Source organism: Oryctolagus cuniculus, chromosome X, assembly GCF_964237555.1.
Source record: "Oryctolagus cuniculus chromosome X, mOryCun1.1, whole genome shotgun sequence".
Taxonomy (NCBI): Eukaryota; Metazoa; Chordata; class Mammalia; order Lagomorpha; family Leporidae; genus Oryctolagus; species Oryctolagus cuniculus.
The window spans coordinates 84,725,475-84,750,096 of record NC_091453.1 but is presented as its reverse complement, the minus strand read 5'-3'; the positions used below and the strand labels follow the sequence as shown (position 1 = coordinate 84,750,096).

The window sequence follows — 24,622 nt, the reverse complement described above, 5'->3', positions numbered from 1 at the left end:
TTCTGTTTATTCTACTTAATACCATTGGTTGAATTCTGTAATTAATACACAATTATTCTTAAGTGTTGAAACTTAACTGAAAAGTGATCCCTGTTAAATATAAGAATGCGGATATTTATGTATTTAAAAGGTAAAGTAACAGAGAGAGAGAGAGAGAAAGAGAGAGAGAGAGAAACAATGAGAATGAATCTGATGGTTTGAAAGAGAGAGATCTTTGATCTGCTGATTCAATTCCCAAATGCCTGCAAGATGCAATAAGACTGGGCCAGGCTGAAGCCAGGAGTCAATAACCCTGTCTGGGTCTCCCACTGGGTGGCAGGAACCCAAGTATTTGAGCCATCATCAACTGCCTTCCAAGTACATTAGCAGGTGTTTGGATCTGAAGCAGAGACAGACCCGATTCCAGGCATGCTGATATCAGATGCAGGTGTCTCGAGTGAAAGCTTAACCTACTGTGAGAAAACTTGCCCCTAAAATTTCTTTTTAACTTGACCAAGTCTCTCTTCAGCTGTATCTAGTCTGAAGTCCATCTATTGAATTTCAGATTTCAGTTATTATATTTTTTATTTCTAGCATTTATATTTAATTTTAATTTCAAAGTGTCTTTCATTCTTTATACAATTTGCTAAATATTATTTTCAGCTTTTAAAAATGTAGTTTATAATTTTATTGGCTATTATATATTTTTATCTAATATAATTTATCTAATTCCAATATTGGAAATCTTTGCTCACTAGTTTTTGCTGTTGGATGTTTCTTCTGGGTTTGCCTGTGGTATTTTGCTTCCTTATTTCTTTAATGACTTTCAATGGGCATTTCATTTTCCTCTCAAAATTTATGTACTGAAATTCTTTGAAGTTGGCTGTGAAGATACATTTATCTGCAGAGTATTTGTAAGTATGTATGCTCAGCCTCTAGGAGGTCAAAGTAGCCTCAGTCCAATTTAAAAAAATTCTCACTATAAGATTAGTGGGCCATCTGGGCCACCTGTGCAATGTTAATTTGGATTGAAAATGTATGTGAGAGTTTGTGGTTATGGGTTTTTAAGGATCTGTTTTCTTGCACTTCTCTGCTGAAAACCAAAATATATTTTCTTCTAGTTTCCTGGGAGTGGGATTGTGGGGAATATTTACATATGATGCACTCTGTTTCAAAGAAGTTATAAAACAAAAGCCTCAGATTCTCCAAATTTGACAAATGCCCTCAGAGCAAAAGTAGTTTCTTGGCCAGTTCACTGTTTTTTCCCCTAAATTTTGACCTGCTAAATTCTATTGTGCTACTCTTTGATGTTTTGGGGAAGGTATTTGAGCATTTTTCTCATTTTTAAGTAAGCATACCAGTCTAGATAACTAGCCATATTATTGGAATATTTGAAATATTCTTGTGTCTGTATGCCATTATTTTAAAGTATATGTCTTCTTGAAGAATCAGAATTAGAATGACCTAGAGATATTTATTAAAATTTCATGTTTTACTATTCAACTTCAAGCTTACTAAAATATAATCTCTAGGATAGGTAATTGATATCTGAGTTTTTGTGAGATTCTCTAGGTGATCTAAATGCACATAGAAGTTTGATTTTATTCTTTTAAGTCCAATACTGGTTGAATGTCTATAAACCAAAAATCCAAAATCTGAAATGCTCCAAATCCAGAACTTTTTGAGTGCTGACATTATGGTATAAGTAAAAAAAATTCCACACCTGACTTTGTGATAGGTCACAATCAAAATATAGAAACACTAAAAAATACTGTATAAAATTATATTCTTGAAATATGTGTAGGTGTATGGGGCTGGCGCCGTGGCTCACTTGGCTAATCCTCCGCCTGCAGCACTGGCATCCCATATGGGTGCCGGGTTCTAGTCCCGGTTGTTCCTCTTCCAATCCAGCTCTCTGCTGTGGCCCGGGGAAGGCAGTGGAGGATGGCCCAAGTGCTTGGGCCCCTGTACCCGCGTGGGAGACCAGGAAGAAGCACCTGGCTCCTGGCTTCAGATTGGTGTAGCTCCGGCCATAGTGGCCATGTGGGGGGTGAACCAATGGAAGGAAGACCTTTCTCTTTGTCTCTCTCTCTCTCTATCTGTCAAATAAAAAAAAAGGAAATGTGTATAGGTGTAAAAAAAAAACACAAATGAATGTCATGGTTTAGACTTGGGTCTCATCCCTAAGATATCCCATTACATGTATGCAAATATTTTACAATCCAAAATATTCAGAAATTCACAATGTGTCTAGTCCCAAGCACTTTGAATAAGGAATATTCAGTCTGTATGTTTACTGTCTCAGCCTCAGGTCCAAGCTTATTATTTGATATATATGTCCTAGCACCATATGTTGAACATATACACATTTAATTGGCATGACAACTTTTATCGTATGGTATTTGTGTGTGTGTGTGTGTGTATGTGTGTGTGGCTGTAGTCTGATTCTGACCTTTCTGATTTGGTTCATTGAGCTATCTGTGCTTTGAGCAATCCCATACTGTTTTAACTACTTTAGTTTTATTATATATTTTACTGTGTGATTATATGAAAATCTTCCTTTAACTTTTATTATTTTTCCTATCATACAGAATTTAAACTATTACTGTTGTTCTATCACTATCTTGCTTTAACAGTCTTTATTTTATAGAATCAAATAGCTTTTCCTACAGTTTTGAAAGATGTTTTAGCCTTATCTCCTAATCTACTTTTTTCATAAGGACTTAGAAATCCTATACAATAAGGTTCTGAATGTTCATTTTACTTGACTCTTTACCCCAGGCAAATTGCATATTTATCTTATTGCTTAGTCTGGTCATTTTCCCTCTAGGTATCTGTCTATCCTTCCAAATCGAAGTCCAGGTACTGACCTTCTCTAAAGAGCTTTGGTCAATACTCCCAGGCCTCAAGGAACTGTCTATCTTAACTGTAACAGAAATTATTGACTATGCTGCTCATTTTTACATGGTGAATCCTACAGAATCAGACTGAAAACTGGAAACTACCTGAGGAGATCATACTGTCTATGCCTATCATTTTATAAATGAAAAATAGCTGTTTAATATGAGAATATCTGTGGTTGCCTAATTATTCAACTACTAAAATAAGCACAGGATATATTGTATTGCTTTCTCAGTTACCATTACTTACTGTATCGTTATTCCATTGCACTTAAATTTTATTCTCATTTGTTTATGCCTTTTTAAGAAAACTAGATTGGAAGTTCCTTAAAGGCAGTACCACACCTATACTTATTTTATGATTTGTATACTTAATATTGTAATTTGTATTTAATATGTACCTAATAAATATCAATACATTTTAGTAAAAGAAAATAAATTGTTCCATTAACCAGATGTCAGTTTGGGCTTATTTCCATGTGGGTACCACTGTTATAGATGTATAGAATATGGCATCTAGTGGTTGCTGTGTGTATTACAATTGTCTGGTTTTTGTTTTTGGGGGGTTTTTAATCCATGAATACAGTCCTTCTCATAAGTTAGATGGAATAAAAAGAACATAACTTAAATATTTAAATAGATTCCAACAAATTGATCTATGATTCCTAAGTATTTTAAATATTGATTTCTCTAAAGTGTATGTTAACTAATGAAAGGGTATAATAAAATAAGACAAAACTATTTTTTAAGAAACATATTTCATAGGCCCTCTTGAAAAATGACAAGCAAATGTATGTAAAGTTCCTTTGTTTATAAATGATACTCAGAGTTGAGGAATATTGTTGGATACTGAGAAGTGAAAAATACAATTATGTAGCACAGCTTTGGTACAATGGTTGAGAGGTTGCTCAGGACACCTAAGTTTCGTATCAAGAGTGCCTGAGTTTGAGTCCAGGCTCTACTTCCAATTCCAGCTTCCTGTTAACACATACCCTGGGAGTCTCAGGTAACTGGGTAATTGGGTCTTTGCTACTTAACCTGGGAAACTCAGATTGAGTTCTGGGTTCCTTGTTTAAACCTGGCCCAGTCCTGGATGATGCAGGGATTTGGGGAGAGAACTAGCAGATGGAAGATCTTTCTCTGTCTCTCTGCCTTTCTAATAAATAACAAATAATTAAATTTTAAAAAGAAAAATATAGTTATAAAGAAAAGTCACGTACTTCTTCATATTAATGAAATATTATTAGGCTATTGCTTTGCAAAGTTCTCAGGATCTTAATTTATGTTTAACAGAGGAAAATCTCAATAAAGACTGAAGATGCAAAGTTATACCATCTTCTGCTTATTGCAACAAAAACTCATCTTCATATATTCATGTATAAGATATAGACACAGAGGGCTGGTGCTGTGGCATAGCAAGTAGATCCACTGCTTGTGGCACCAGCATCCCATATGGGCACTGGTTTGAGTCGCAGCTGCTCTACTTCTGATCCAGCTCTCTGCTGATGTTCCTGGGAAAGCAGCAGAAGATGGCCCAATTACTTAAGCCCCTGCACCCATGAGCTCCTGTCTTCAGACTGGCCCAGCTCCAGCCATTGTGGCCATTTGTGGAGTGAACCAGCAGATGGAAGTTTCTCTCTCTCTGTGTGTGTGTGTGTGTGTGTGTTGTCCCCTTTTCTCTGTCTCTCTTTGACTCTATTTTTCAAATAAATCAATAAATCTTTAAAACGATATAGCTATATATTCCAAAATCAAATATCAATTATTCTCCATTAACAGCCATTTTGGCTTATCTATACTCTTTACTCATCCATTAATACATTTAACTGAGTAGTCGCTATATGAGCAATCTAATTCAGTGACTATGACAAATGATAATTCTTATTTGTGAACTTGTGAATCAATATTTACTTGGGAATAAGTAACTTCTAAAATTTATAAGCTTATAGTTTAGAATCTAGTGTTTATTTTAACATAAAATAATATATATTTTAATTAACTTCTATTGATGGCACATTGTACTGTAATATTTTGTATATGAGTTTATCCTTCTCATTAGAGAGCATTGATGTGCTTTCTTTGTATCTCTACATGTACCTAATACAGGGCTGGTGCATGGCAGTTGATCAATAAGTGTTTATTGAATTACTTATATATGTTGGAGGGAACTGTGGCTTATCTCTAGTGCCTAACAACTTTTCTGACCTCTAATCATACTTAATTCATGTTTGAGGAATGAGTAAGTCTGAACAAGCCTATTAATCTGTAATGCTATTAACATGTAACACTAAAACAATGTACAACCTAATCACCTATGTTTAATAAAATTTGTTTGCATAACAGTTTCAAATTGAAGTGTCAGGAACACATATTTTGTTGGAACAGCCTCTTGCATTGTGAGTGAGAGATTCTTCCAAGCTGAAGCCATTATTATTTGCTCTTATAATTTGGGAAAGAGGTTTCAGCATGAGGGTAACTTGCAGTTTCAACTGGTTAAGAATTCTGACTAGAAGGTCAAGGTCAGCACTTCTAGTACCTTGGAGAACTGGGGAAAGGATTCTTATTGTGACTAAAGGAATGGAAAGCATGGAACATTGGGCAGGAGGCTGAGGTACTATTTAAGTAATAAGCCCTTAAGGTTGGGCACGATGAATATTATGTGGTCTTTGCATCACATAAAGGTTTCCATAAGTCAGTCTGATATCTGTTTTATATAAATTCTGATTTGTCTACATATATTAAGCTATTTACTATTTGTTTTCTTAAGCAGCTCAACTTCATGCTTGAGTAAATGATAGTTTTGTTTAAAAAAAGATTGATGTATTATTTGAAAGGCAGAGGTAGAGAACACAAGGGAGAGATGGAGAGAGATACCTTCCATCCTCTGGTTTGCTCCCCAAATGTCTGCAACAGCTGGGGCTGAGCCAAGCTAAAGCTGGGAGCCTGGAACTTCATCTTTGTCTCCCACATTGGTGCAGGGGCCCAATGACTAGGGCTATCTTTTGCTGCTTTCCTAGGTGTATTAGCAGGGAGCTGGATTGAAGCAGAGCAGCAGGGAAACGAACCAATGGCCCTATGCTTTTCAATGGCCAAAGTCATCTCCCATTTGCTTGTCCAATGTAGATTATTTTAGAGGAGGATATTTTTCTAGCTTCAGGACCACAATTCCTAACACATGTGAATGAATCTGTGTGTTAGCACTATTTAGGACATCTAGGTTGAGGGAGCAACATTTGTGGTAAAGTTGGAGCTATTAGAGTTTGAGCTGCTGCTGGTGACTGGTGTGGGGAGTCAAAGAAAAGCAATGTGGTAAAATATTGTATGCTCCATGAGCACTCACGAATGCAGAGAAAAAGGGGACTTCAAGCAGTATGCATCCTTGGCTAGTTGCGAAGCTCATTGCTAGTAGAGATAACCTTTTAAAAGATTTATTTGAAAGGCAGAGTGATGGAGAGAAGGAGAAAGGGAGATAGAGCAAGAGCAAGAGAGCTCTTCCATGCACTGGTTCACTCCTCCAGATGGCAGCTATGTTTGGGGCTGGATGAGGTCTCCATCTGGGTTTCCCACATGAGTGGCAGAGGCACAAGCACTCAGGCCATCATCTGCTCCCCTCCCAGTTGCATTATCAGGGAGCTGGATCAGATGTGGAGCAGCCAGGTCTCAGACCTGTGTTCATGTTGGATGCTGGCATCATAGGCAGTGGCTTTACCTGCCATGCCACAGGCCAGCCCCCGAGAGGTAACTGCTTATAAGCTATGTTAGTAGAAAAAAAGAGTTCTGAAGGGCTTAGACAAGTGACAAATGGTGCTACAGGGAATTCATATTAATTTCTTTTCCATTTTTAATGTCTTCTTAAATATATTTTCACTTTAATAAAAATTACATTTGCTCACTAAAAATTTCAGACATATATATAATATATGTATGTTATAATATATATATATAAATAACAGAAGTAACCAATTTTGTCCATTTGGTTGATATCCTTTCAGATTTTTTTTTTTGATATTTGTTTACAAGTTTGGATTGTTGAATTCTGTTGAGTTGAAAGTCACAGTCTGGGCCGGCGCCGTGACTCACTAGGCTAATCCTCCGCCTTGTGGCGCTGGCACAGCGGGTTCTAGTCCTGGTCGGGGTCCCGGTTGCCCCTTTTCCAGGCCAGCTCTCTGCTGTGGCCTGGGAGTGCAGTGGAGGATGGCCCAAGTGCTTGGGCCCTGCACCCCATGGGAGACCAGGAAGAAGCACCTGGCTCCTGGCTTCGGATCAGCGCGATGCGCCGGCCACAGCACACTGGCAGCGGCGGCCATTGGAGGGTAAACCAGCGGAAATGGAAGACCTTTCTCTCTGTCTCTCTTACTGTTCACTCTGCCTGGGGAAAAAAAATTCACAGTCTGGTTTTTAAGGTTCATATTTAATGATTTTCTCCTATTTCTCTTCCTCATAGGCCTGCTATGGATGTTCTCCAGGATCAAAGTGTGACTGTAGCGGTGTCAAAGGGGAAAAGGTAATCTCTGAGATGGACCTTTGCAAACCGAGTAAAATGAATAAAATAGTGTTTTCTTGCACTTAAAAAAAAAAACAGGGCTTCTATCTCAGCACTTAAGTAAAAAGAGTCATATATTGCTTTGTTTTAGAGATATGAGAATTAGACTATTTCTCAAGGATCAGCAAATATTTTCTGTAGAGTGCCATATAGTAAATATTATAGGCTTTGTAAACACATATGCTCCCTGTCACATAGTCCTTCCATTACAAAAAAAAAGCCCTTTAAAAGTGGCAAATAAACTAAATAAATTAAAATGTTAAAAAATGTTTTGAATGACTAAAATTTTTCGTGAGCTTGAGCCGCACAAAATAAGCTTCTGACAGCATTTGGCCTGAGAGCTGTTATCTGCCAAGCCCTCATCAGTCTTGCTGAAATAATTGACTTAATAGGCAAAAACAAAAGGAGACACATAAGAAGCAAACTCCAGTCTACTAATCTGAGATGGATCCCGTGCTAGACAATTTCACTCATCTTCATCTTATCCATGCCTGTTAATGATAGGTGAATTGCAACTTTTGTCTTACTTTTTCCATAGCAAACCCTCCTATTGTGTGTGTATGTTCGTGTGTGTATACACATGTATGTATGTGTGTGTGTGTGTATATGATTACGTATAGGAGAAGATTAAATAGCATAAACCTAGCCACTGTGAATGTCAATGGGTATAAAAAACTAGAAAATTTTAAAAGTACAGTAAATCGTAGCACAAAGAGAATTATACTAGGAGACAGAGGATTATATTCCAGACTCCACTGTTTGGGACTCAGTAAGTAGTTTAGAATGAGTGAATGAATGAATGAGTGTTACTAATTCTCTGTGGAAAAGTTCAGGGCAATGTCATAGTTCTCAGGGAAGTAGAAGGACCATTTCCATACTAAAGATTCCTGAAAGTTCTATAGCAAAGATGCATATTTGTTTTTGCAGCACTGCATTTCCAAACCCCATTTGACCATGTAACCCATATTCTCCCTAACAGAACACCTTTTTTGACTATGTATTCTATAGAATAAGTAACATTCATAACTGACATTAGTTCAGAAGTAGTTTTGTTGTAAGGGTGCTTTATGCACTGATTTTAAAAAAGGATCAGTTTCAGATAGTAGAGTGACTTTTATCAAACTTACTTTTTAGATAAGCCTTAAAACCTCTGGACAAAAAAAAAAAATAACACCTATTTGATAGCAAGGAAAGTGACCAAGGGAAGAAAGTGGAGAGGATTGTACTTTTAGAGGAAAGAAGTTGTATTAGTCAGCTTTTAAAAATTGTCTCTGTTTTCTTGAGTCTGCAGTCACTTAATTTTGTCCTAGTGAGCCAGTAAGCCAAGAGAGAGAAGCTAATCAGAACTCTGCTTAAGTTACCACCCCTCTCAAGAGAACTATTTTCCAAGGGTGTGCTTTAGTGGTCTACACTGGGTTCATCTCCTAGTCAGCATTGTTAGATCAAGTTTGCACCTTTCATCCATTACCATTAAGACAAGACTTCAGAGAATAAACCCCAATACATGGGCCTTTGGGGAACACCCAAACTTTTAGCCAACCATAAAAGTACACTTTGTTACTTTGCATATATGGCATGTGTCATGAGTACATAGCTCAGTATGAATGGCAAAGGATGTCTGGAACCCAAACAGAAAGCCAAAGTCTTACTGTCTTGAGAAGTCATAGGACAGAGTTGTGGATGCCAGAATGACTGGAAATGAGAGAAGAGTACACTGGAAGGAGGGACACACAGACAGGGAGGCCCAAAAATCCGCTTTATGACTGTATTCAAATTCTTAATTGAATCTTGAACTTTACATATGTAGGAGAGAACTCAAGCAGCTCAGTGAAAAGGAGCAGCAGAAAAACTACAATTACTGAGTATAGACTGAACTGTCTACTTAAGGGAAAACAGTTTTAAGTTTCAGTTCAACTGAGTTAACTTTTTAAAAACTTTTTAATTTTAATTTTTAAAGTTTTTAATAGATTGAATGTGATGTGTAGATACAATTCTAAGAACTCAGTGATAATCTCTTCCTCCCTCCCATTCTTCTCCTCCTCTCACTCCCATCCTCCTTCTTTCTCCCTTTCTTTCTTTTTAGTTTTTGAGAAAACATTTTAAATTTACAATACAGTAAAAAGGCTTAATACTTAACCAAGTAAGAAATGTAACAAATAAAAAGCAAAAAGGCCCTACTTTAGTGGGAATATAGACAACAGCTGTAAACAATAATTGAATGGAAAAATGACCATTTCACCCATGTACAGTAAATTTTAAAAGTAATCACAGAACGTTAAAATTATAGTAGTATAGCATTCTTAACTATTGGTTTGACAAAGGAATAAAACAACATCTTACAAAACTATATTTGCAGCAAAACTGTTGCACACACATTTCTTCATGTTTGTTTTTCTTAAGTTTTAGTTCTCATATACAAGGAATAATATGAGGTATTTGTCTTTTTGTGTCTGGCTTATTTCACTCAACATGATGTCCTCTAGTTGCATCCATTTGCTGCCAATGATAGAATTTCATTCTTCTTTATAGCTGAATAATATTCCATTGTGTATAAATACCACATTTTCTTTATCCATTCATCTGATGATGGACACTTTGGTTGATTCCAAATTTTGGCTATTGTGAACAGTGCTGCTATAAACATGGTGGTGCAGGTATCTCTTTGATAAATTGTGTTCAGAGGCAGGTCAGAGAATCCAGAATCTCTATTAAAATTGGCTAGATTAAAGTGATCCATAATCAAGAAACAAAAATCTATGAAAATCTACTCTGAAACAACACAGAAGTTAGAATTTGTATACAAAAATTTAAGTGGATAAGAAAATATATGTATTGGTTTAAAGAAAAACCTCATAATGAGTGCACAGATAAGGAATAAAAACAGAACACTGGAAACAAAAAAAAAGGAGACTATAGATTTGAAAAAAACTGTAAAACAAACAAACAAAAAATTTCCAGATAGGCTTAACAGAAAAATTGAGATCAAAGAAGAAAGGGTTAGTGAACTTAAAGATAAAACAGAGGAGATCATCTAATCTTAAGTACACAGAGGAAAAAAATGGGAAAGAGAAGGAATAGTGCCTCAGTGCCCTGTGTGTAATGTCAGTCTAATAAAAACGTCAATGGAGTCCTATAAGGACATTAGGGAAACGATGGGGAATAAAAAGAATAATAAATAATGGGGCAGTAATAGTGGCAAGAATTCCCCACACAAATATAAATTTGCAGGAGCCGGCACTGTAATGTAGCGCATCAAACTGGCGGCTGCAGTGTTGGCATCCCATATGGGCGCCAGTTCGAGTCCTGGCTGCTCCACTTCCGATCCAGCTCTCTGCTATGGCCTGGGAAAGCAGTAGAAGATGGCCCAAGTCCTCGGGCCCCTTCACCCATGTAGGAGACCTGGAAGAATCTCCTAGCTCCTTGCAGCCATTTGGGAAGTGAATCAGTGGATGGAAGACTTCTCTCTCTCTGCCTCTGCATCTCTCTAACTCTGCCTTTCAAATAAATAAGCAAATCTTTAAACACACATACACATACACACATATAAATTTACAGATGTAAGAAGTTCACAAACCTCAGTCAGGAAAACCAAAAGAAAACTATACCTAAGTTATCATAATGAAACTGCTGAACAAATAGTTTAATCTATATAGTGTTTTAATACACTATATTTTCAACAAAACTGATGAACAGGGGTGCTTCTTTACTTTTTTTGCTTTTCCTTTTTTGAGTTTGAAAAAATGTTTTAGCTCTAATATATAAGGAGGAACCTGAGGTATTTGTCTTTCTGGGTCTGGCTGATTTCATTTAACATTATATCCTCCAGTTGCAACCATTTTGATGCAAATGGTACAATTTCATTATTTTTATAGCACTTTGTTAAACTTTGTTTTACATGTTTGTCAAACAAATTGTTAAGAATTATATACTACTGTACTTTTAATGATTTTGTGACTATTTTAAAATTTACTTTATATGAGTGAAGTTGAACATCTTTTCATTTGATTTTTGTTTATAGCCCTTGCCTATTTTCCTGCTGATCTATGATCTTTTTACTTTTCATTTGTTGAACTCTTTATTTAAAGGATCACTAAGCCTTTGACTGTAATGTAAATTAAAACATGTTATCTCAAAAAAAAGAGAAATAGTTCAAAAAATAGTTCAAAAAAGGATCATACCTAAATTTAAAATCTATACCTGTAAGTCTTTAAGAAGGAAAAGAACGGAGAAAAATCTGTGAACCCTTGGATTTTACATGTATTTCTTAGAAATGATATAAAAACTGATCTATAAAAGAAAATAATGCTAAAGTTTATTTGGTCAAAGTGAAGAACTTGTAGGCCCAGCGTTGTGATGCGGTTGGTTAAGCTGCTGCTGCTGATACTGGTATCCCATATTGGAGTACTGGTTCATGTCCTGCTTATGAAGCTTCCTGCTAAGGTCTGGGAGGGCAGCAGATGATGTCCCCAAAGGCTTGGTCCCCTGTTACCCTCATGGGAGACCAGGATGAAATTTCTGCTCATGGCTTCAGCTTGGCCCAGACCTGACTGTTGCAGCCATTTGGGTAGTGAACTAGCAGATGAAAGATTCTCTCTCTCTCTCTCTCTCTCTCCCTCCCTCCCTGCATCCTCCTTCCCTCTCTCCCTCTCTCCCTTTCTCCCTCTCTCACTCTTCCTTTGACTTTCCAATAAATGAATCATGTCGCTCCCCGTCTTCGTGGAGGAACGACACAGGACCCTGCGCTGTTCTTTCGTCTGCTCGGCCGTCCCCGGGTTTGCTGCTGGTTCTTCCCGGGTTGGCTGCTGTCCCTTCCACCTCCGTGGAAGGGCGGTTCCCCCTGCCACATTCCCCACTTCCGCGGGGGAGCGGCACACCGCCGGCCGGCTCTCTCGGGGGCTGCACAGGGGTTCCTTCAGATGTCCCCCTTAGATGTTCCTGGTGCATGCCGTCTCTCTCCTCCTTTATAGTCCTCCTCTGCCAATCCTAACTCGGCTGCCCACACGCCGAGTACGCTGCTCTCCTCCAATCAGGAGCAGGATCAGCTCCTGGAGGTCATCACTCAAGTTGGCAAGAGGCAGCTGCGTAGAAGCTGTTTTCTCCTCTCCCAGCGCCATATTGTGGGAGAGCAGATGCATAGAATAAGTCTTAATTCTAGTAACTCAGTCCAGTCCAGGTTGCTCCCCACAAATCATTTTTTTTTAAATTAAGAGGTTGCTTTTTTCTAAGGACACTTTTATGAGAATGAAAAACATAACCTTCAGTCTAGGGGAAAAAATCTACAATTTACAAATCTGATAAAAGGCTTATATTCGTAATATATAAATAACTAAAAATTCATTAATAAAACATATATTCCTGAATAAAAATAGAAGCAAATTGGCAGATATATGGATGGAAATATATATTTGAGGCTATGTTGAACATTATTAATTAGGGAAATGCAAAATAAACCATAATGAGATACCACTGTAAGCCTATGGGAATATCTACATATTATACCACTGGCCATTCTAAGTAATGATGAGGAGGTGGAACACCAAGCTATTATAGGTTGTTGGTGTGAATGTAAAATGATGCAAACATTTTTTTAACCTATAAACCTCTTATTTAATGTATACAAACTTCATGTATACATTTTGGAAAACAAATTGGCAGTTTCTTAAAAAGTTAAATTTATACCTGTTGTGTGACCCCATCCATTCCTATGAGAATCCCATCCCATGAGAAATGAAAGCGTATGTTCATACACAACTTCTACATGAAGGCTCATAATATCTTTATTTATATTAGCCAGAAACTGAAACAACCCAAGCAGGTAAATGAATCAACACATTGCAGTTTGTCTATATAACGGAGTACTGCTCAACAATAAAAAGTAGTGAGCTATTGTTAGCCATCACAACATGTTTGGATCTCAAAATAATTATGCTGAATGAAAAATTAGGCAAAAAGAGTGCATTTATATAAATTTCTAGAAAATTCAAATTAATTTATAATAATAAAAAGTCAAGGCTGGCGCCACGGCTCAATAGGCTAATCCTCCGCCTGTGGCGCCGGCACACCGGGTCCTAGTCCTGGTCGGGGCGCCGGATTCTGTCCCGGTTGCCCCTCTTCCAGGCCAGCTCTCTGCTGTGGCCAGGGAGTGCAGTGGAGGATGGCCCAGGTGCTTGGGCCCTGCACCCCATGGGAGACCAAGAGAAGCACCTGGATCCTGGCTTCAGATCAGTGCGGTGTGCCGGCCGCAGCGGCCATTGGAGGGTGAACCAACAGCAAAAGAAGACCTTTCTCTCTGTCTCTCTCTCTCACTGTCCACTCTGCCTGTCAAAACAAACAAACAAAAAGTTAGTCAGTCACTGCCTGGGGTAGGGGATGGGTTGAGAATTGGTAAGCAGCATGAGGACTATATAGGGACATGGAAACTTATGTCAGTGATGGTTATGTTCATCATTTTGATTGTGATACTGATTTGCTAGTGTTTATATGTGTGAAAACATTTCAAATTTTATGTTTTACATATGTGTAGTTTGTTGTATGTTAATTTTACTTGAATCAAACTGCATTTAAAAAGTTTAACATAGAATTAAAAATATCTGCTTTCCTTTAAAGGGATGTATCCAAGTACACACTGCTAAAAACAAGTAAAACTTACTAGAATCCTAATGAGAGCAAGAAATTAACCAGTTGACAACCTAAAATCCACATCACAGTTATGCGTTGCCAAAACAAAGTTGGTTCCTCTACCAGTGTCATCACTATTTCCTACACTTGATCTTAGCCAAAAGGCCGAGAAGCGATCATCACTATTTACTGTTTCCTATGAGTGGATTTGAAATGCACGTGCTCAGGCTCCACAGCTGACCCACTCGTCGAACTCTGGTGGTGCATCCAGGTAGTCTGTGTTATTACAAGCTCTCCAGCTGGTTCTGATGCAAGCTGAAGTTTTAGATCTTCTGACCTAGAGTTTCTCCATATCGACAGTTAACAAATATCCATCTTGGTCACCTAAATAGATTACATAAAATATTTCTTTGTACTATGTAATTACAAAAATAGCATAGGCAATACACAGAAAAAACAAGATTATGTTACCTAATCAAATCATTGCTTTCATTTGTTCATTAAGGGGCTTGGCTTGCCGATGTAATTATGTCTTCTCTATATTCTTACAATATTATAATTCAAAATAATTTTAATCTCAACTGTCATTATAACAGTTCTAATTTTTTTCCTATCAGATGAGTATCTAATATTTTTCCTCTTAAATTTAAATCTTCCTTGAGAAATTGTTCTTAAACATTTTTTTCATTCCCATGATCATGCAACTTTCTTTTGATTATGAAGTGCCCCTCTTGTAAAATGGTAAAAGTTTTTCTGAATGCCTTTAGCTCACAACTGTGGTCTGCTTCTCAGTAGATCAGGCTGTTATCCTTCTCAATAGTAATGTGTGATACAGAAACCAGCTTTTGTACTAAAAATTCATCCGTTGTATAATTTCTCTTAACCCTCTTATTTTTTTTCTGAATTTTGGATAAAATGACATGCCATAAATTTTGTGTAATCCATTAGGGAAGTTCATTTATTGAGTGAATATTTACAATTTGTTCTGCTGTGCACTAAGAATACAAGGTTGAAAGAGACATGATTAATTAGATGAACGGTTTAAAGAGAGTCTGGAATCAAGGTTATTTCAAATTACTGACTGGTATAACTGGCTTATGCTATTTTCCGGAATAGGGAAGGTGGTATAAAGATAGTCAGTGTTGTTTATATCAAATTTGCTCATAGGAAAATAACAATTCTTTGTCCCAGTTATTCACATGAAAAATGCAAATAATAATGGTATATACCTCATGTTGTCATTGGCAGCATTAAACAAGATAAAACATGAGAAGAGTTTAGAATAATCTGTGGCATATAGAGAATACTCAGTGCATGGTAGCCATTATTATTGTCAAAGTTTTAGGTGCCTGTGCAGATGTTTAAGACAGTTGGCTATTGGAGCTCAGCTTTTCAGAAAAAGAGCGTTATAAGGTTTCAGATTTTCCAGGAAAAGAGAGAGAAGACCTTAAAAAGAATTCAGAGCACTACGAATATTTAAAGGGCAGTGAGAGGGAGACAAGTATTATTCTACAAAGGAAAATGTGAAGGATTTTTTTATCCAAACATGGACAAGCAGGATAAACCAGTTTTTGTTTTCTTAAGTTTGAGCTCCAGAAATAGACACACTAGATCATTTTCTGTTCGTGCGCATTAACAAGTTGCAGTAACATCTAGAGTAGTTTTAAAATGAGTGCCTCACGACAGTTAGCAAAGCATAGGCACACAACAGATGTCATCCCTTCCCTACCATCTGCATTAGGCAGTAAAGGCCCCTCACCTCTCCTTCCTCACATAAGGCTTCTACAGTTTGTACTATATCACAGACAACTTCCTACCTTCTAAAGGCTTGGATTACTGTTACAGTTCTTTTTGCTGCTATACAATGGCTACCCTTCTATCTTTCTTACTAGTATGTTGCTCAGTCAGCTACATAGAACCACAACATTGTTGAACTATTGTATGAGGATGTATCACTTATAGGTAAATTGTTTTACTAATAGCAACACAAACTTTTTAGCATCCTTCACCATCAGTTTCTAGTTTCTCTCTCTTTAAAAGCTATTTATTTATTTATTTATTTATTCATTCATTCATTCATTTGAAATGGGGTTACAGAGAGAGTCTTCCATGCACTGGTTCACTCCCCAAATGGCTGCAATAGCCAGGGCTGGGCCAGGCCAAAGCCAGGAGTCAGGAATTCCAACTGGGTGCCCTACTTGGGTGACAGGGGCCCAAACACTTGGACCATTTTCTGTTGCTTCCTGAGGTACATTAGCAGGAAGCTGGATCAGTAGCATAGCAGCTAGACCTTGAATGAGTGCTCTTATCTGGGATACTGGCATCGCAGACAGCGGCTTACCTTGCTACACCCCAACACCAGCCCCTAGTTGTTTTCTCTCTTACATGTAGCCCAGAAAACAGTTTTGCTTCTAAGAAAATACAGATTACTTCAAATTTTATTCTCAACCTTTGGCACCAGTATACTCTAAATACCAGCTGAAATCCCAAAATATAGCTGTTTTCCACTTATGGAAATCTACTTGAAGTACATATTTTTCCCTTTTGCTTTCTTTTGAACTGGAATTTGTGATCAGATTTCTTCTACTAGCTCTGCCAGTAATGGACTAGATAATGATTTGAAGCAATCCAGTGCTAAAATGTTGAAACATTAATTTCTCGCCTTGCCCTATTTCTTCCTTCCCCTAAACTATTTTTGGAAAATTGATGTCAGTGAATACTAAATTATACTATTCTAACTAATGAAAGTAGTAAATTGATTTATTTCTAGAAAACAGAAAAGTAGTAATGTATCAATAGCAATTATTGTAAAAGCTACAAGAATGTTTTGATCTATCATTAATTGACTGACCTTTGCTTCATTGGCTTTAAAATTATAAGTAGAAACTGATCAGAAGTAATCTTTTCCAAGTATTTATAAAAAGTATTCAATACAAATTTATCTAAAATCTTTAAGCTAATTTTAGTATTTAAAACACATACGCACACACACACGCACATGCCCACACCCATAACTTTGGAGGTAGGAATAAAATTCTGCTGTTCCTTAACCTTTAGAGATATGTCTTTAATGTCTCGTTAATCACCTTGTAGTGTGAAAGTTTTTTCTTTCTCAAGCTGCCACTGTGGGTAGGATCTGGCAGAAAGGTTCCCAGAGCAAGGTATAATCCCAGACAGCTTTCAAGCCTTAGGAGGCCTAGTAAGTGTTCTGGTCAGATTGAGTCAAAATTCAAGTCATTATTCTGAGTAGAATAACTCCTGGTGGTGCTTCCTTTACATAGACATATATTTTGTTTTCTCCGATGAGCATCTATTCATTTTTGTGTTAAGTTTACAATCATAAAAATGTATAAAATATTTGATTTTGTTCTAAAAGCTTTTTCTAACTACTTTATCTCTAGTCAATTAATGTAGTTCATTCAGAATAACCCTGCAACTCTTCTACTCTACAACAAATCTAGGAACTTCTCTAATGGTTTTCTATTGCCCTTCTTCATCCCTATCCCATAGTTATTTCAGGTAACCTGGTTTCTTGGACTTAGTGCTATCTTTCCTGGTAATCTCTTGATGTCAGTATGTTTGTCACTTCATCTCTGATAAACTTTTTACTTTTTTTGAAAAAAAAAAATATTTGAAACTCAGGGAGAGGAAGAGAGAGAGAGAGAGAGAGAGAATCTTCCATCCACTAGTTCATTCCCCACATGCCTGGCTGCAGCTCCAGGGCTGGGCCAGGCCAAAGCCAAGAGCCAGGAGCTTCATCTTGGTCTCCCACGTGGGTAGGCGGGCCCCAAATACTTGGACCATCTTCTGCTGCTTTCTCCAGACCATTAGCAGGGAGCTAGATTGGAAGTGGAACAGCTGGGACAACCGACGCCAATATTGTATGCCAATATTGCAGGTGGCAGCTTTACCCGCGACACCACGATGCTGGCCCCAGCTTTTTACTTTCATAAAGAGTATAAAATTGGAATGGTTTGTGTTTGTGCCATTATATCTTAGAGTTTTTGCCATGATACTAGCTAATTTTCATGTACTATTATTAGATTTTGTTTTGTCTTGATCTTTTTGAATATCATTCCTTCCTGTGCTTAAAAATTCACAGATGACCTTACATTTCATTCCTGTTCAATTGCAGGGAGAAAGAGGATTTCCAGGTTTGGAAGGCCATCCAGGTTTGCCTGGATTTCCAGGTCCTGAAGGGCCTCCAGGGCCTCGTGGACAAAAGGTATGTGTCAAGTTGCCAACTACTAATAACAGAGGAATGAAGCTAACTTAAATGTGTGACTAGGTGTCAAATGCACTAAAATATTACTAAATTATACTCAGGCATTCATCTTTGAATGAAACAATGAAATGGTAGGGAGTCTGTTGTTTTTGCTCTGAAACCTGGTATTACCACCATATTAGAAGGCTTTTGGAAGATGTTCTTACTTGTATGCTATTATTAAGATCCTTAACAAAAATTAAGTTCTGCCAGGACTTCAGCTGAGCTGGAGAGAGCTGAGCTGCCAAGTGTCAGATTACCTGATTAACACAAGAACCAGAATGAACAGTCAAACCTTTACTTACTGCAATATTATAAGCAAGAAGTTAAGCGGGAAAAAGTGCCAACTCTTCCCCTGTTCCATTTTTCCCCATGGCACAGCTCCAGCAAGACTCAGATGGGTCAGCAAGATGTCGAGAATCATTTCACTGCTCAGGAAGCACTGAACAAAACCTCCTGCAGTTGTCTGAACCCAGGGGCAGGGTGGCAGAAGAGAGTAGGAGAAAGGCTAGGATTCGAAAAGTACTTAGAGTTCAGAAAAATGTCTTCAGGGTTTCCCTCGCCTCCCATATTCAGTGTTTCATCCTAATTTCTCAGATAAAGAGGCCCTCAAATACAGATAGATTTAAGAGCAAAGTCAGCTGGGGTGAGTGTGAATTCTTGATCGTAATGTCCTTCTAAGACTGCTGTGCACTCGTTATGTACCAAATTTCCTGTGGGTGAGGCATCTGTAATACATAAGGCCTACTCTGAGCCTTTTTTTGGGCCTGAAAAGTCCCAGAAAAATGCTTACATGGGAACTAGACTCTTTAATTTTACCCACTTCTTTTTCAGGATCTGACTGAGAAGGATAGGCTGCCCACATGGATTGCATGGGTTGGCCTTTAAGAGGCTACTTCAAAAACTGGATAATTTGTCTGAAGTCACAGTGTTGTCATGGTTATGATTAATTCTATTCAAAATATTACATGGAGAATTGAATGTAGTCATGAGCTCCTACTGCTATCATGTCAGGAGTATGTGTCCCACAGCCCACTTGCTGTAATTTGGAGAGCCAGAGGAGTTTTGCTGATGTTTTGTCGTAGATTGTTATACTTTGCCAGTTCCCATGATCTAGGTGCAACATGTGGTGCCAGCAATCACATAGATGCCTTCTTAGTCGGCTAGCGGGAAGTCAGTGGCTACTGGTTATCCAGTATTACTTGGGTGAAAGAATTGAGGCTAGGGTGTCATGCTTCCAAAACTGAAGTAGTGTCTTCAATGATCTTAGCAAGGGTGAAGGATGCCAGCACTGCAGGCGGCAGCTTTACCCACTGTGCCACAGCGCCGGCCCCAGTACACGAATACTTTTTTACACTTAACTATACCAGAACTTAGGATTTGGGAGAATGCTGACCATGATCTATTGGGAATTAGAAGTATATCAGGGCCGGCGCCGCGGCTCACTAGGCTAATCCTCCGCCTAGCGGCGCCGGCACACCGGGTTCTAGTCCCGGTCGGGGCGCCGGATTCTGTCCCGGTTGCCCCTCTTCCAGGCCAGCCCTCTGCTGTGGCCAGGGAGTGCAGTGGAGGATGGCCCAGGTGCTTGGGCCCTGCACCCTATGGGAGACCAGGAAAAGCACCTGGCTCCTGGCTCCTGCCATCGGATCAGCGCGGTACGCCGGCCGCAGCGCGCCAACCGCGGCGGCCATTGGAGGGTGAACCAACGGCAAAGGAAGACCTTTCTCTCTGTCTCTCTCTCTCACTGTCCACTCTGCCTGTCAAAAAAAAAAAAAAAAAAAAAAAAAGAAGTATATCAGGTGGATTTTTTAGAACTGGTGCCCATATGGGATGCCAGCGCTTCAGGCCAGGGCGTTAACCCGCTGCGCCACAGCGCCGGGCCCTTCATTTGTTTTTGCTGAATGTGCACATGCAAGGTATGCATTTCTGTGTACGGATATGTGTTTTTCAAAGATCTTTTCCTTTATGGTTGTGGAGTTTGTCTTCCCTACCATATGATTATATAATTCTCAAGTGTTTTCTTCTCATATTCTAATGGTTTGATTGTTTACTTGTAAAATTTTTACTCATGTGGAACTTATCCTAGTATAGGTGTGTCTCAAATCATTTTTATCGCACTCCCTTGCAGTGTCACTTTCATTTTATACCAAATTCTCATGAATTAATCGTGAACATTCCAATGGTCTATTATCCTATGTTTTTATATTTGATAGGGCTAGTGTCCTTTCATTTCACTGTCTTTAAAATTTTGTCAATATCCTTGCTTGTTTGTATTTCTATATGTTCTTGTACAGTTAAAAAAAAAACCTGAGGGGTAGGAATTTAGTCTAGCAGTTAAGATACCAGTTAGGAGAACAACATCCCATATTAGAGTACCTGGGGTTAACGACCAGCTCCAAGTCCTTACTCACTTACCTACTAATGTAGACCCTGGGAGTCAGTGAAGCTTGAGTTCCCACTACCCACATGTGAGACCTGGGTTGAATTTTAAGCTCCTGGCTTTGGACTGGCCTAGTGCCGGCCATTGCAGGCATTTGTGGGAGTGAATCAGCAGATAGGACTCTCTTTATCTCTCTCTCTCTCCCCCCTCCTCCCTCCCCCTTCCTCTCCCCCCCCCCACCCATCTGCCTCTACCTCTCATTTTTTCTTTGTCTCTCTGCCTCTCAAATAAATAAATAAATAAAGATTTCAGGGGCCTGCATGTGGCATTAGCAGGTAAAGCCGTCATTTGTGACGGTGACATCCCATATGGGCCCTGGTTTTTGTCCTGTCTGCTCCATTTCCGATCCAGCTCCCTACTAATGGCCTGGGAAAAGCAGCAGATGGTGGCTCATGTGTTTGGTCCCTGCACCCACGTGGGAGACCTGTAAGAAGCTCCTGGCTCTGGGCTTTGGCCTGGCCCATGCTGGCCATTGTGGCCATCTGTAGAGGGAACCAATGAATGGAAGATTGATATCTCTCTCTTACTCTCGCTCTTGCTCTCACTCTATCTCTATATCTCTGTCTCTGTATCTGTTTCTCTCTCTCTCTCTCTCTCTAACTCTTTTAAGTAAAATAAATAAATAAAAATTTCAAAAAAACTTTCTTCAAAAAGGATGGTTGAGAATTGACTTTTTTAGTGTTGAGTTCTATTATCCAAAAACATGGAATGCCTTTCCATTTGTTTAAGTTTTCCTTTGTGAAACTTCAATTTCCTTTGTGAACGTCAAGAAGTATTTTAAAGTTTTCTTTTTGAAAAGTTTTATATAACTTAAATGCATTACAGAATATTTTTCTTTTTATTATAAATTGAATATTTTCTTCATCATAATTTCAAATTAGTATATGAAAGTTGTTGATTTCTTACTATTAATTTTTGTGCTCAGCTATTTTATGAAGTCAATAATTTAGTTTATAGTAGTTATGTTGGTTTTAAGTTATTTATTTGCTTTCTTGAGAGGCAGAGTGACAGAGAGAACTCCTACCTGCTGATTCATTCCCCAAATACCCACAATGGCCTGGGCTGGGCTGGGGCCAAAGTTAGGAACCAGGAACTCAATCAAGATCTTCTTTGTGGGTGGCAGGAACTCAATCACTTGAGCCGTCACCTAAGGGTCTGCCTTAGCAGGAAGCTGGAGTAAGGGAGTGGAGCTGATGTTGATCTTACCCCACGTATTAACTGCAAGGCTTGAACTCTGATTATACCAATTTTAAGGTAATTATTTTGGATTTTCCAGGCATGCCAACATACCAATTTAATAAATATAAATTTCCAAAGTAGAGCTTATGGATTACAATGGCTCCCCCCCATAACTTCCCTCCCATGGCAATCCTCCCATCTCCTGCTCCCTCTCCCACTCCATTCGCATCAAGATTCATTTTCAATTATCTTTATATACAGAAGATCAATTTAGTATAGATTAAGTAAAGATTTCAACAGTTTGCACCTACACAGAAACACAAAGTGAAAAATACTGTTTGAGTACTAGTTATAGCATTAATTCACATTGAACAACACATTAAGGACAGAGATCCTACATGAGAAGTGCACAGTGACTCCTGTTGTTGACTTAACAAATTGACACTCTTGTTTATTGTGTCAGTAATCACCCTAGGCTCTTGTCATGAGTTGCCAAGGCTATGGAAGCCTTTTGAGTTCGCTGACTCTAATCTTATTTAGATAAGGTCATAGTCAAAGTGGAAGTTCTCTCCTCCCTTCAGAGGAGGGTACCTCCTTCTTTGATGGCCCATTCTTTCCACTGGAATCTCACTCGCAGAGATCTTTCATTTAGGTCTTTTTTTTTTTATTGCCAAAGTGTCTTGGCTTTCAATGCCTAAAATACTCTCATGGGCTCTTCAGCCAGATTTGAATGCCTTAAGGGCTGATTCTGAGGCCAGAGTGTGAAACAAGACATTTTGATGGACAAGTAGGAGGAGATAATTACCATGGGGATGGGGGCTTGTAGGTACTTTCAGCTTACATAGACATATCTGGCTGCCTGCCTGTTTATCCCACATCAGTTAGACAGAGAATGTCATCAGAACTGGTTTGGAAAATCCAAGCTTTTGATCTCTGTAATGCCAGTATTTCCCATGTGGCCATTATCTGGAATGGAATTAGGAGCAGACCGAGGACTCAAACCTAGGAACTCTTATAGAGTGCATGGATGTCCCAAGTGGTGTCTTAATTGCTTTGTGAAACACATGCCCCTGATTTGCTTTAATCTCTTTAGAAATGCATCTGTTGTGAGAGGGGAAATGTATTACTTTTTTATTCATTTGAGAGGCAGAGAGACTGACAGAGACAGAGACAGAGACAGTGAGAGATCTTTCATCTGCTGGCTGACTCTGTAGCAGCCAGAGTTGGGTCAGGCTGAAGCTGGGAGCTGGGAACTCAATCCAAATCTTTCATGTGAGTTGCTGTAACTTTAATTACTTGAGTCAGAATCACAGTCTGCTGGAGTCTACTTTGGCTGGTAGTTCAAATCAGGAGTTGGAGATGGGTATTGAACCCAGGTACTCTGATGTAGGGCAATACTATCTTAACCACTAATACCTGTTCCCAGATTTTTAAACTTAAAAAAGCAAGGTGTGGTAGGGAGAAGAATGGCTACCCCCAATGATGTTCATGTCCTTATCCTCAGAATCCGTGAATATGTCAAAGCAAAAATTAAGGTAGCAGATGGCATTAAAGTTTATATTCAGCTGACATTAAGCTGGGAAGAGTATTCTGTATTATCCAGGTGGGCCCAAAGTCATCCTAAGTGTCCTTAAAATCTGGAAGAGGGAGGCAGAAGAATCAGTGTCAGAGTAATGTGGTTTGAAAAAGACTCATTGGGTTGTGACTGGATTTGAAGATAGTAGAACGCCACGAGTTCAAGAATACTGGTAGTTCTAGAAGCTGGACAATGAAAGTAACTCCAGAAAGGAGCACAGTTCTGTTACTGAGACCCCTGTCGTTGTGACTTCCAAAGCTGCATGATAATCATTTGTTTTGAGCTACTGTGTTTGGGTATTGTGATAGCAGCAAAAGACAACTCATATGCCAGATAATCTTTTCTCCAAATAAAACTTTATACAGTAGCATAAAAGATTGTAAAAAATAGAGCTGCTGTGATTAAAGGAATGTAACATAACTTTGAGGAGCCTCCAGTGCAACATCCAGAGTTATAAGTTGAGTAGCTTGGAAGCTATTTGTGTAAAGAATAATGTCCCCAATTAATACAAGTTTTTTAAACCTTCATACAGTGGCCTACTATGTGTTTTGTTGAAATTCCTTTCTCTTGGAGGACAGTTAGGTTTTCTTTATTACATTTTTAAAGAAAATTAATAAAAATCTTAGTGAGGTACAACTCTAAATTGTCAGCAATGTGGTTGTGAATAGAAATGAGTGCATATACTCACATTAACATGCATGTGCGTATATAGTCTCTTTTGCATGGAGTTGACAGCAGAAGTTGGAAAGGAAAACTGTGTAATTCTTTCTAATTGAGCTTTAAGCTCTGCCATAGAAAATGCCTTATAAAACAAAGCACATGTTTAGAACAGCAGATTCAAGAATGGTACATATTAAAGCTCAGAGATGAGAAGCAGATGGGCATGATATAGAAACTGCCCAGATTTTCAACACTTGTTTTGTTTTAAATTATTCAGAGAATATCTACTTTGCTATTTCTTTCATCTTTGTTTTCATACATGATTCACACTTTACAGGTATAAAGTTTCTTCTATATATCAACAACTTCCTTTTTAGTAAGCAAAGACATTTATTTTTGAGCATATAAATTACTTCAGGTTTTTCAGACTCAATAATACATTCTTCTTCCTTACGTGCATAAG

General features: G+C 38.4%; 1 protein-coding gene and 1 non-coding gene across 2 annotated transcripts in view; one reads left to right on the top strand and one right to left on the bottom strand.

The window, feature by feature from the left end:
* Window positions 1-24,622, top strand: part of COL4A5 (collagen type IV alpha 5 chain) — a 252,813-nt gene that overhangs the window by 85,107 nt on the left and 143,084 nt on the right. Inside the window, exons 2-3 of the mRNA XM_002720176.5 lie at window positions 7,324-7,383; window positions 18,176-18,265. Of these exons, the coding sequence (XP_002720222.3) occupies window positions 7,324-7,383; window positions 18,176-18,265 (150 nt within the window). The remainder of the gene's footprint in view (window positions 1-7,323; window positions 7,384-18,175; window positions 18,266-24,622) is intronic.
* Window positions 14,026-14,217, bottom strand: LOC138847756 (U2 spliceosomal RNA). Its single transcript, XR_011385715.1, has one exon. It is a non-coding gene; the product is annotated as a U2 spliceosomal RNA (small nuclear RNA).